The sequence below is a fragment of the Stegodyphus dumicola genome, chromosome 10 (assembly GCF_044657685.1).
Source record: "Stegodyphus dumicola isolate Sdum_Otavi_A_Nest chromosome 10, ASM4465768v1".
NCBI lineage: Eukaryota > Metazoa > Arthropoda > Arachnida > Araneae > Eresidae > Stegodyphus > Stegodyphus dumicola.
Window position 1 is genome coordinate 22,601,859 of NC_140777.1, and position 14,760 is coordinate 22,616,618.

Here is a 14,760-nt window from a genome sequence, read left to right on the forward strand (position 1 = left end):
TTTAAAAAATTTGACAAAAGAAATGCTAAGTTATGAACATTCGGACAAGATTCAGTAGATCCTGATCAGCTGCAGATCAAAAAAGAAGTTTTGAAAGTATTTCTTCAGTCCACTTATAGATTGTGCAATTTCTTTGTTGAAGCAGAGATCTGAGCAGCTCAACATGGTGAGTGTATACTGGTTATTTCTTTTATGATGTAAAGAAATTTGTCGGGAGCCCATTAGAAGAAAATATCAAAAATTTTGTCATTGGTGTTGCAGCATGCTACACCAATGATAAGTGAGAGTACATTAAGTAGCCAATCTGATTGCCACATAATTTTGAAATTTACTGAATCTTATTTCTGAAATGGTGAAAAATATTGAAAGACACTACTTACATTTAAATGTCCTCTTTACAAGATACTTTCCAAAGGTATACCCTGCTCACACACACAGTTTGTTTTAACTATTCCTGTCAGATAACTACAACAAAGAGGAGTTTCTTCAAGTAAAAAAAATAAGCTGATAAAAGCTCACTTAAGGTCATGTTTAAGTAAAAAAAAAGGTTCAATTGCTTTGCATGTCTGTGGATAGAAAATCATACTGCTAAAAATTATTGATAATAACACCTTCAATGACTTGACTTTATGGGAAACATGTAGAGCTCATTCATAATATATTGCAGATGTTATGAGTAACTATATAAAGATGCATTTTTGCTTGAAATATTAATAACTTTAAATTATACAGAACAGCAAAGCAACAGCAATGATTGCATAAGGCGTCAAAAATGCTGGAAGTTCTCTGATTTTATTTATATTTCTTTACAGTGGTAAAAGATAAAATATGAATAAACTTTTTGTAGTTTGGTTGTTAAGTCCAAAAAAATAATGAAAGTGGAAATGAATGAGAAATTTTTATACACTATACATTTAGAACAAGGTAATACAATAAATGAATAAAATAAGTAGTATCACAGTTAATTAAAATACTGAGGAATTAAGAAAAAAATAAAGAAAAGAAAAACTAAAACAAAAAAAGGGGGGGAGAAGAAAAGAAAAAGAAAGAAGAAAAAAAAAAAAGAAGAAGAAGAAGAAGAAAAGGCAAAAAATAGTACATTGAAAACATCATATTATCAATATATTATCTATAATTTTTTTCAAATAAATCAATTTATTACCTATAACTTTTTTTTTGTTCCTTCCCTTAAAAAATTACTATTATAAATCTGTTAAAAAATTGTAATCATAAATTTTGTAATCTAGTTTTTAAAGCCATTTTTGTGCATAATATAATTTTTAGCAAAACCAATTCTTTCTTATCAATAAAATAGTTTTTTTTTTCAAAGGAAATTTAAAAGCTTATTAAATTGTTTGCAGGTTTAAAGTATAAATTTTGCAGTGCACAGTTATAATGTAAACTCTTATTTTCTACGCGTTTTATTATAATGCCTATATTGCATTGTACCCACCAAAGTTTTTGTTACAGCAGATTCTTTTTGTTGTAAAATGTCAACTGTTCTTGATAGGATGCCACATTCAGTTTTCAATTCAGCCATTTCTTGACGTTTCTTCTTGTATATATTACTTTTTCCTCTCAGCTTATTAACATAGCGTTTAAACTAAATGAAAAAAATATTTAGTATTAAATAACAGAAATCAGTTCTTTTTCTTTAGCATAAAGCTTACAAAATTTGTCAATAAAATGATAGTAAAATTTAATTTAACAAACAATTTTAAATATATGCATTAGTAAAACATATAAAAATGTATCGTTTAAATCTGTTTTTATTTTTATTTTTTTACTGTGATTATTGAAGTCACTGAAAAGCTAAATTTTTGCTTTTAAATGAGTATTTTTCAAAGCTAAGTAAATGAAGGAATGTGGATATATTGCAAATATTAGTAGTCAAAAGCTGGATTTACTGGATTTTACACAAAAAGTGATAAATTATCAGTGTTTTAATTAGTACAGTATAATATTATGGTATTATAGTAGAACCGGATTTAAATCTTAACAGAAGAATAATTTTAAATTTTAAATAATTGGTAAAAAACAATAAAGTTTAACAGTTCATCATGCAAATTTAATTAGACCCATAGAACTGTTTTAATGTATGTTTTATGATTAACATAATAATATGTCATAATTATGTGGACAAACTACACAGGAAAATAGTAAATAAAGTTTACAGTTTAGTTATGATGCTTTTCTGCAAATGTGGAAAATCATCATAAAAAAACGTGAAGATAAATGTTAAAAATTTATGGTATAAATAATAAATGAATCAGAAGACTATGGATAAACAATTTTAAAACTCTCTTAAATTTTAATACTTTGAAAAAAACTATTTTTTGTTAAAATTTACTGTAAAATGAGTACTTGAAATGTTTGATTATCATTTTTATAATTTTAGTAATTATTTTAATTTAACTGCTGTTTACATGTTTGTGTATGAAATACTCTATACTATGAAATCATATCCAATATTTCTTTTAGTAATGTCTGAATTCACTGTATATAGGAACATACAGTTAAAAATAATATATAAAACAAAAATGCTATCAGTGTTCTATGTATAAATGCTTAAATTTAGAATATTTTGGTAAGTAAACATAATGCGCTTTATGCACAAAATGCACCATAATGCAAATAAATAAAATATACATCTTGAACTTAAAAAAAAAAAAAAAAGTATTATTACCATGATACAGAGCTCATCTGTGAAACCATATCATAGTGATACACACAGTCATTTAAATAATAATTAATTTTTATTTAATTATAAAATTAAACAAAAAAATAATTAAAACATTGTATCTGTTAGGTAATGCTTAAATATTAAACATGTACCACAATAACTATACATAGTATAAAGCTCACATATACATAGTACAATACTAGTATAAAGCTCAAAAATGGTATATTTTTTAATGAATATGAACACATTTGTTATTGGTAGGCAGAATAATATATATTTTTCATAATATTATCATCCAACCATTTTATGTTAATCTTAGCATAAAATGAATTTTCCATTGAATACAAATACAAATTTAAGGTATCCACATTTTTATAAGTGAACTGAAAATTCAGTTTAAGATTCCTAGTTTACAGAAATAAAATATTTGTATTTTAGTTTCTCTTCTTCCCCCCTTTTTCCCCCTATTCCTAATTTTTTAACCTGAAATTTAATTTGATAAATAGTATAGATTTCATATGAAAATCTATACTATTTATCAAACAAAGCAAAATAATGGTAACTCATACTTTTGCTCAACTTCTTGTATTTTAATAAAATTAACTATCTGTTTTAAGCTTTGAAACTTATCACAGTAAGCTTTCTTAATTTATATGGCCCAGCTAAATAAATTCAGAATAACCAGATAAATAACTAGCTTAAATTTGACACTATAGTGCTTCTTCCCCCTCCAAAGAAATTTTGAGATTTAAAATTTAGGACTGTAATTTGCCTTTTGAACACTTAACATTTATACAATTTGTGAAAAACTTCCAGTTTGAACTTTTATATTCTATAGTTACAGCCCATTACTTTAAAATTGTCAAGGTCTTTCACATCCTCCTCCTTTCTGACTGTAACACATATCTTCATCACTGTATGTATTTTTTCCACCTCATTTGAGAATGTAGTTCAAGACAGCCTTCACTTATGCACCTTTCATGCCGTGAAACACAGTAAATGGAAATGAAGTCGGAAAAAAACAATTGCAGGACTCTCTCATGCTCTGCTGCAGCTGTCGCACAATTATCAGGCAAGTTGGCAGAAGAAAATGACTGTGAAGTTCATGTACTAAAGTAACAGACTCAGTTGCAGCTATTAAGAGGGGATGACATTTTTTATTTAAATAATTGTAATAATATGAAATAAAATATCAATATTTGAAAATTATGGTTGTTACTAACCAAGGTCATTTAATTTTCAGAATCGTTTTAAGCAATTACAAAAGTTATTAATTAAAAAAATACATTTCAATACCATATATATAGGTCATTATTTATATTAAGAATTAGAAATCCCTAATTTACGAAGTCAAAATATAGGACCCTCTATTTAATGGGAAACATTCTGCCTTTGTGAAGCACTCAGAGGAAAGTAAATCTCATTTGCATTGTACATGAAGTAAATACATTATTATAATTTGCCCCAAAACAGTATTAGATATTTTTTTTTAATAAGGAAACATAATGTGTACTTCATCTCCTTTAAGATATTCTCCTTCAGAACCTTTGTTGTCTGATTTCCTGGTTTCCAACTGCGCTTGCAATTCTACTAGCTGTGCTCGAGCTGAATTAAGATCTTCTGCAGCTCTCTCTTTTTTATGTGCTAAGATTGATACCTGTAAATTCAAACCTTAATTATAGTGATTAATAAAATAAGCATCTTTAAAGATGAAGATAAAGATGAAGTCTTTAGGAAAAATTCAGTAATTTTGCATTGATTTTTGAGAAATGTTTGCAGAATTTTAAAAAAAAAAAAAAAAAAAAAAAAAACTATAGCATTTATTAAAAAAAATCTTGTAAATAATGCTTGTAAACATTTCTCTAAAATAAAAACAAAACAAGGGTTGAATTTTATGTAAGATTTAAGAAGGCTTGCTTCAATGACATTTATCAAAATTAGTATCTGTTGAAATTTACCATATTTATTAAAAATTATAATAAAACAGTATTGCTAAATCTAAATTAAAGTATTATATGGTACAAAGTATTATCTAAACAATTTCATAAATAAAAAATTATGCATTTATAATAAAAATAAACAAATTTTATGACAAGTAAAAAAATTAAAATATTTATTTTACCTGTTGTCTAAAAAGTGATAATTTATCATCAATTGGATTATTGTTTCTCATACGATTTTCAATGAACTCATGTATTTCATTATTAACTTCTTGAATCTGTGAAGGCAGAAAATAAAGTATTCAGAAATTCACAAATATTTTTTATCAAAATGGCAAACAGAGTTAACTTTTATAGCAAACAGATAATTTTTTCAGTAAGTTAAAATATCTATAAAAATTTCTTGATATATATGTATATAAAATTAGTCAAATGGATAAGAGTGATTTCTGAAGATTAATAAAAATCTATTAACAGAGAAAAAGTGGAAGCAAATATAATATTTCTGGATCTTATATTATAGATTACATTTTATTATTAGTTGTTAAAAAGAATCTAACCAATAAACATTGCCTCTCTGCCTGTCTTCTTAATGCATTGAACACAGTTTTCAAGCATATGATCTGTTCTTTATTCTGCAATCGTCTACAGATTATTATTCATTAAAACGTGTTAAAATTTGTTATGCATCCATAATCCTAAATTTTTAATAAAAAATTTCTTATATACGAAAAGTTATAAATTGTTGTTCTACAAGAAAGAAAGAAAAAATGTATTATGCAAAGTTCAAATAGAATTTAAAATCAGTAAAATAATTAAAAGTCAGTTATAAAATAAACTGTTCATTTACAAAACTGAAAATATTTTTGATATGATAAATAATTTAACATATCCATGCATACTGATGACTAGTTTTATTTTTGTTAAAATTAAGATATCTTTTTTGAGGAATCCTAAAAAAATTAGTACTTGAAAATTAAAATACGCACAAAATAAGAAAATTATAATTTAATTATTTCTCAGAAATATTGCTTATTTACTTTAGTAAAAAAGTCATTTGTAAAATCATTTTTAATTTATGGCATTATAATAGTGTATTTATATGTATATAAACAAATTTTAAGTCTGAAAACATAAGAGTACTTTTTGGGGGTGTATTTTCAATTTTGGTGTCCTCATCGTAAATACCTGAAAGTAATAGTAAATACCTTAGTCCTCATAGTAAATACCTTAAAGTGAATAGCATCAAATTTAATATATCATTTTTTAGTTAACCTTTAAACAAGCAATATATTTCACAATAAAATTGAATTTTGTGACCTACATTTATTTTAATCTTTAGTGATTGATGAAAAATTGTTTTGCATTACGCCTTCAAGATGAGAAAAAAAGATCTTCAAGATGCAAGTAACTTTTGCGAACATGCAGTGTTTGGTAATAGTATAAGTTCTATGTTGGAATTTATTGTAATGCTTCTATGTCCAGTGTTCAAATATAGTTTTATTTTCCTTTTCACTAGAATTTATATTGCTATCCTTATTATTTTAACCCATTTCACTTCGCCTCTCAAAGCCAGAAAAATTTAATTCAATACATCTTTATCAATAAAGGTTCCAAGAATTTTTTTTCTTCCTTTCATATGATATTGACAGTTTTTTCATATTCGAGGAGAAAAAAATTACTTTTTATGAGTTGAAAAGTAATAAAAAACAAAGGAAAATAATCCAAAGAAACATTTTTGACTCCTCCTCCCCCCCAAAAAAATCAAATGCATCATCAGTATATGATATTCTATCATGCAATACAATACATATCATCAAATCTTTTACTAATGATACCTAACATAATCTAGAATACAATTTTATTAAACCATTTAATTGCTTATTGACAATATTTGTCATAAAGTAAAATTTTATTGAATTACCTATTTCTGATACTTCTCCTTAAAAGGTTTTACATGAAAAACTTCAACTTAACTGTTCTACTAAATTAGTAATTCATTACTAATTTAACACAAGTTATTTCAAAGTAAAATTGTAATGATACATAATAATTTCAAAGTAAAATTATAATAAATACACTGCTGGCCATCCAAAATGCAAGATGAAGAAAGAAAAGAGATACCAACGTCAAATTTATTTCAGAGATTACACATAGGATCAATGGTAAGTATCAGTGATGTTAATTATTTGAGGTGAGCAAGACCAGAAAATCAGTAACGAGTGTTGCCTTCACATTTGTCAGTAACCGCTGCTACACACCGCGCCAACGATTGGGTGTGTTGTTGGAGAATGGCAGCTCATACTGCTCTCACACGTAGTCAAAGTTCATTTGTTACACCTGCGGGTGCAGCATGCCGGCTAAGGCGTTATCCAGCTATTGAACATACATGTTTGATAAGCGATAGATCTGGAGAACGGACAGATCACGGTAAAAATGTAATATGGTGGACTAAGAAAAAACAGTGCAATGTGTGGTGGCGCACTGTCTTATTTAAATGTGGCTGCAGGTAATCTCTTGACGGTACGGAAAAAGAACCGGCTGATTAAGTGTACCGATAATGCTTTCTAGGGCGTGCGGCAGTGGAATCTAATATCACCCCACAACATAGAGTGTAGGACCATAATGACGATGCCTAACACAACAGTCGCGCTTCCTCACCAAACTCTAAGCCGATCATCGTGGTGATGTACGCAGAAGCGTGATTCGTCCGAAAACACAATGTCATTGATTTGAATGTCCATCTTCGTCTTTCAGAGCAAGTGCAGATGACATCGATTGTTGTGTTACAGACTGCATTCGTTGTGATATGGTCGCGAATGTGGCAGTGGCGTAACGAGGGGTGGGGCAAGGGGGTGTATGATGCCCCGGGAGCATATTTCAAAAGTGCACATCTGTGTAGCCACCGAGGGAGTGGCTTCTAGGATGGACCAATGAGCATCCAATGATGTTTCTGTCATGTCACATGACCTTTCGCGTGCTTTAAGATTTAAGCAAGATGGTTGAAAATATTCTGCCACGCAATTTTCTGTACAAAATAATTAAAGCATCGTCGATTGCTTCTGAAACCTTTCATTGCGAAGTTAGATCAAATATAGGCAATTATGAAGATTTCACTACCTAATTGAAATAAATACAAACACATGTTGGACACTTCGCAAAAATATCGATCTGAAATATTACTTTATAAGTGGTAAATAAGATGAAGAAAGAAATATGTGACAAACATCTGAGCCCAAATGCAATCTTTACATAAATCTATGCGTATGAGAAAAATATTTACACCTGTTATATATGTAAATAGAAGTCAGCACTTTTTATTGCAGTCTATATGAAAAAGATGTTCTATTATAATAACCAATGCAGAATTTTACTCAAAGCGAACTTTACTAATTTGCATTCGTATACATTTAGTGTGTTAAATTTCTCATTTAATAACTGGCTGTTAAATGTACTGTCTAGACAAGAAATAATACTCATCAAACAGAGTGAATTTATCTTACTCACAACGAATATATTCAATTTATTTACATATAATTTTTAATATTAGCAATAGATATAATCAGATCATATGTATTCTGAATCTTACACTTTAAAAATCAAAAGAATGCAAGCACTGAAATAAGAAAACACTACATTCATTGCAAACCCAGTCATTGTCAGCTCAATTAAAAAAATATACACTTGAATTCTCTTAATGCACATAATATTCCGTGAACATCAATCCAAATATTAATGCGTGATAAAAATCGCGAAAGGAAAATGCCAGCGATTAATTAAACTCAAAAAAACGAAAGCACTACAAGATTTCTACTATTACGCCATATATTTATAACTGCGAAACAAATGCAAATTAAAACGTAAACAGCACACGCTCACATGCACGAAGATTTAGCGTCACAAGAGCAATGGTAGCTCATTGGTCCATTTTCGAAACTCCTCCCTCAGTGGCTACGCTGATGTGCACTTGTGAAATATGCGCCCCGGGAGCCGCTCGCAGAGGGGCGCCAAATGGTCTCCAAACAAGATTTTCATCATATCACTGTGTTTTTTTCGGGTAAGCGGGGCGCCAGTTATGCTCGCTACTCCACTGGAATGTGGCAGTGCGAGGAATCAATGCCATGCGCACAATATGGCTCTCTTCCTGTGGAGAGGTACGATGAAAAACTGCTCCTGGCCGTTAGTCGTTCCCTTCTTTATCAGCTGATTTCATAGTCACATGACTGTTGTTTGGTTGACTGTTGTTGACTATGTCCAACATGATGATCGATTTCAAAGGAGGATAATATGCATTCTCTGTATACAAAGATTCTGTCCCAGTCGAACTTAACGTGCTCGAATGATGCTCTATTAGCAATGGATTGGTTAGTAGGCAGCCTGAACGAGGTAACTTAAAGTAACAACTGTAGCCAAAGATCATTTTTGGTCACTGTCAGCTACACGAATCCATGAAAAACTGCCGAACTTTGGGTTTAGAACTTCAGGCTTCCATTAGAACTCACCAGCCATGCTATTACTGCATAGAAGCTTCACAAAGTTGGACTTTATGCAAGAAAACCAATGTTTTGTGACCCACTCTATCTTCCAAAGGGGAACATTTAAGGTAGTGTAATAATCATGTTCAATGGCGCCAAGATGAATGGAATTGAGTACTGTTTGCTAATGAATCTAAATATAGTCTGAACTTTGATTATTATGGACCTGTTTTGATCTACACAGAATGAACAAAACTCAACTTTCTTCCCTTGTCCATGAAAGATTCCTTTTCCATAAAGGAGTTCCATGGTTTGGGATGCAATGCTCAAGAAATAGCTGCATTACGCTGCATATTTTATGGAGGTTCTTAAAACAGTCACAGATATGAGGACAAAATCTTGAGACCCCATGCAATGGTGCTTAAGGGTGCTGCTGGCCCGAATGTTTTGCTAAGAGATGACAGTGCTCATCCCCATAAGTATCTTTGTCACGGTACTTAAAAACAGAAGCTATCATTCAAATGGATTTCTCAGCTTACTCATCAGATCTGAACGCAACTGAGCATGTGTGAGATGTGTTGTGTTTTAAGCATTTGTAAGCGTATGTGAGATGTCCTGTGAATTAAGCATGCTGCATCATGCTAAATGCGTTCTTGCATCAATATCTGAGGTTTGCATTTCTGTCAGAGGTGACCATACACAATATTAAAGAAAAATTAAATTCAAAAAGAGAGAATTATTATTATTTATTTTTTTTTAATTTTGATACATTTGATTTTAAATTCAATACTTTCAGATTAATCAGCTGACTACCATGTTAATTTATGTTAAATAATGCTTTTTTACAACTGGTTTTAAATACATAAAATGAAGTGTTTTTACTGTCAACATCCTTTAATTTTGATGAACATTTCTATGGTAGCAAGAAAATCGCAGTGCTGTTTTAAAAACATTATTAAAATATTCTGCAGCAGATAGAACTTGTAATATAGCATCATATTTTCATTCAAGAGTGTTTCCTATTTTGTTTCTTGCCATAAATTACCTTTTTGTTTATTTGTTCCAAATCGGCATGACTCAAGGCAGGCTGTGAAACTATTTTTTGAAGATCTGAAATATATTTCCTCTGAGATGCCATTTCTTTTGGCAACTTCTCTTTTACCAAATAAGAGTTTACTTTTATGCTCTCTTCCAGTTTTTGAACTAAAGCTGTAATGAAAATATGGAAATTTTTAAAGCAATATTTATCAAATTCTTTAAATAAGTTTAAAAATAATATGATGTAAATTTTTGAAGCTATAAATTTATACACAAAAGTATAAAAAATAAGCTAATTTACACATATGTATTTAAACAGCATTATATATACCTTGGTAATACAGTAAAAAGTCGTTAATTCGGACACCCATAATCCGGAATGATCTATAATCCGAACTTCAAAGCTAAAAATTTTCTGCGCATGCGCCGCGTTGACACATGCGCACAGGCATTTACGGCGTGCGCGTAAGACCTTTACGACTGCGCATATGTGTGTGCGCAAGCGCAAAATACGTTTTCGCGTGCGCGTTTTATGTATAACGGACGGTATATGCTAAAATTATCTATTTCAGTTAATGTTGATGATTGCGTTGTTCCTTAATCTTCAAATTATTTCCGGCTTATTATTTTTTGCAGACTGTAAGAGCAATTTTATAAAAGTAAACTTGAACTTTCGATTATGTCAAATAGAATTTCCGATACTGGAGCTCCCAAAGGATCTACAAAACGAAAGTATGTTCCGATGTCCATCAAACAAAAAGTGGAATTGCATCAAAAATGGATAAAGACATGAAGAAGGTGACAGAGAGGTTAGTGAAAACGAAAAAATTTCGATTGACAAGTTAGTCGGTATTCTCGGCACAGCAATTACGGGACTTGAACAGCGGAACTTTGTAACTGAACAAGAAATTATGTCTGTTTATAGAATTAAAGAGAATGTATTATCTCATAAAACGAAGCAACTTAAACAACTTACATTGAAAGAAATGTTTAATAAAGTAAACAAATAAATATTAAGCTTTTTTTTTTCTAAATTTTGATACCCTTTAGATCATAATTGTTCTTTATTTCATAAATTACGGTTTCATATTTTTAATTTTAGAATTTCTGCATGCCATCTTACGAGATTTAAACTGATGATCTATAATCCGGAACAATCGATAATCCGGAATCGTCGATGTCCCGACGAGTCCGGATTAATGACTTTTGACTGTAATATGTTCTAGTATATATGTACTTTGAAGAACTATTGGCAAATTTTACTAAGAGCTACTAAACTATTGGTAATCATGTTGTATGTGATGTGTTGCTTTCAGTTAGCTATTTATTTCTGTAGCACTAAAATGCTATTTTTAAACACGAATGTATGATAAAATGGTCATAAAAAGAAATTATCAAAATAACAACCTATTTTTGTACTGTCATCTAAAATATAAATAATCAACTAAAAACAGAAGATTGTATATTAAATAATTACTGAAATAATTATTGAAACATATATTTTAAAATCTTGATCTTAAACTATAATATAACACACAATAGTATTTGACTTGTAAAATGTACTAAATGCATCATCATTTGTGACTAAAACTGATTGTAAATCTATTATCTCTAAACCATTTTCTGACATACTGTGTGTATTTTTCCGTTTAAATGCATGAATATACTTGTATCACTTCTTTTATTTTTTTATTAATTTAATTTTTTACTGAAACTGAAATTATGAAAACTGAACTATTGAAATTATGATCAAATGAAATAATGAGTTAACAACAGGTGGAGAAAACCCCTGAAATTTTGATGATTGATATGATTGAGCATCCTTTTTTATTAATTTTGTTTAGGTACAAGTGGCAGCCTAGTAGTATATCATAGATATTTTAATTAGAGTATTAGTTAACCAATATAAAAAGGAATAAATATACTAATGAAGACCATTGTCCAAAACCAGCATGAGTTAGTTTTTGTACAGAATCTAATGACACATTAAAAATGTTTAAAAATTTAATGCTAACAATATTATATATGTATATATATATATACAATTTTCATAATTCTTTTTTTAAATATATAATATGCTGTTATATATTTATAAAGGGAAACATTCCTATCAATAAAGAATGGCATTGGAGTAAAAGACGGCAAGTAAAATATGAAAATAAAGATTAAAAACATCTAATTATATAACCATTTAGAATTTTTTCCATGTTTTGGAATGAATGTGACAACTTTTGATATCTAAAAATATTATAGATTAGCAAGTTTAACCTCAGTTATGGAAAATGTGTTTCAGAGATTAAAGAATAAACATAATAAATATATTAAGTTCATTTTATATGATATCAGCTACGTTTTAAGGTATGAGCCAAATGGGCCAGGGCCCACTGCCTCGGCACCAGAGGGGCCTTGTCTCGTTATTTACGCGGCTTCAGAAAGATTATCGTGTGTCGTGCATGTCTAGGCCTACCGTCGTGCGTCCTACCGCCATACACTATTAATTACTAATTTAGTCGAAAAGATGTAGCTAGTCGAGTCGGTTTGTGAGATTGTGAGCCACGCACATGTATTAGGGTGTAGAGATTTATATTTATTTTAACTAAAAATTTAAAGTTTTAAGTTCAGACTTTTCTATAAGCTATCATTCTCCTAATTGTCATTGTCAGAATAGGTAAATGTTGTAGCGCGCGTGAATGAATGCAGATTTTGTACTTTGAAGGAAGTATTTAAAAGTCGAATTTCGGTAGGAGTTTTTAGAGAGAAAGTTAGTATCTAGCTGCAACCTCTGCCGTAGATACGTTTGCTTATTTCTGGTTCAAATGCCTTAATTGCATTTCTTTGCTACCACTAGCTTCGAAGGGAGTTTAAGTTACGTATCTCTCTGAGCCCTGTACTTTAGTTCTATCGTTTGTTAATATCTTCCAATTTTTAGTTTAGTTACTTGATTTTTCAGTTACCGCCAAGCAGAGGCGAAGCTTGTTAGCGTCGAGTTGACACATTGTTAATTTTAAAGAGTTAATAAAGGGTACTTTAACCCTTCCCTTGTGTATTTTCCTGCTACTCCAGTTCTCAGACACAAGTTTCTCTATTAGACCCTACATTGGCGCCCGAATTAATACGCAAACCTGATGGCCAACGAAGAAGTATCTCCACAAGGCTCCGAAGTGGCAGACACAATGGTGACAAACCCTCTTGACGGATTTGGCTTCCTAACACAGACAATGAGGGCGACAATTAAACCAGCAGCAAAAACTCCATCACCTCATCTCTGGAAGCCCTTGACATTAACTTCCAATTGCATCCGGTAGCGGAAAGGCAGAAAGTAGCTATGGCTTCGAGTGCCCATCGAGGACAGCCACAGGCGTGGTGGAATGGAATTGTGAAATTCCTACTCGGCGAAGTTGGATCACTCACCTATACTTTCGAGAATTTCAAAGAGGCACTCCTAAAAGCGTTCTCGATAGTTAAAGACCGTGCCAAGCTTGAAGCCGAATTATACAGTTTTTATCAATGGAGGGTTGAAGAACTTATCGAGTTTATCCTGCGAAAGTCAAGCTAGTGAACATGCTGTACGGTAGGAAAACCTTCAGCGAAGTTATCGAAATCATATTGCCACGATTATTACCCTTCGTTCAAGACTTCGTGGAGCTACGAAATCCTCAGACGCTGGAAGAATTATTCCAGTTAGCTGTAAAGTTTCAGAATCGGCGGATAGCAGAAGAATCAAGATTTCCGGCACCAGAGATCTAATCAGCAGTTCTCCAAACAGCCATCCGCGGAAAAAAATAAATACTACGGGGGAATACGGTTCTCAGCTAAGCCGTCAACGAGCAAGAATGATAAGGATAAAGCCAAAACCCGCCAGCGTACCCAGAAAACATCAAGAGTAAAAACGCCTTTAAACGAATAGAGGAGCCTGATAATTTGAGAGGGTCCAGACCCCTTCGGCATCGAAAATCCCTCTAAAATGTATTTAAATACTGTGGTTGTGAAAAATTGCCAATTACCTGTAATACAGGTTCTTTTGAATAATGTACACGCAGAAGCATTCGTGGACACCGGAGCTGAAGGGAACTTTCTAAACCTAAATTTTGATTATAGAAATTTTAGAAAAGTTAGGTTATTTAAAAAGAATACGACGGAAATAATAGCCGCTCAAGGGAAAGTGCGCGAATGCATCGGTAAACTATCACTTAACGTGCAGGTTAAAGATGAAAATCTTAAAATACTATTTTACGTGGTGAAAAATATGCAGAATAAAGTAATTCTGGGAACTCACCTTCTGAGGGCGGTAAACGCCAGAATTGATTTTTCGAGTAACTCAATTACATTAGACATGAAGTCAAGGGTGGTGGAAGCTGCTGAAAAAGTTCCAGAAATCGATTCCAGCATTTAAAGCAAAATGAAAGAGCCAAGCTGAAAGAAATTGAAAGTAAATTTCTTCATTATTTTCTGATAAGCCAGAGAATACCCAGATAACTCATTCTATCGAATTAAAATCAACTGAATCTTGTAAAGTGAAACCATATAGGTACGATAAGGAGAAAGAGGCCATCATTGAGTACCATATACAGGAGATGCTAAAAAATAAAATTATAAAATAACTCCCATAAATAGTAAATATGCA

At 30.8% G+C, this 14,760-nt stretch overlaps 1 protein-coding gene across 4 annotated transcripts in view; it reads right to left on the minus strand.

The window, feature by feature from the left end:
- Nucleotides 1-14,760, minus strand: part of LOC118204960 (intraflagellar transport protein 81 homolog) — a 77,633-nt gene that overhangs the window by 17,295 nt on the left and 45,578 nt on the right. For all 4 annotated transcript variants that reach the window (XM_085824774.1, XM_085824775.1, XM_085824776.1 and 1 more), the window contains 4 exons: nucleotides 10,144-10,307; nucleotides 4,806-4,901; nucleotides 4,197-4,340; nucleotides 1,454-1,603 (listed from right to left, as the gene is read on the minus strand). In XM_085824774.1, the coding sequence (XP_085680900.1) occupies nucleotides 1,454-1,603; nucleotides 4,197-4,340; nucleotides 4,806-4,901; nucleotides 10,144-10,307 (554 nt within the window). The remainder of the gene's footprint in view (nucleotides 1-1,453; nucleotides 1,604-4,196; nucleotides 4,341-4,805; nucleotides 4,902-10,143; nucleotides 10,308-14,760) is intronic.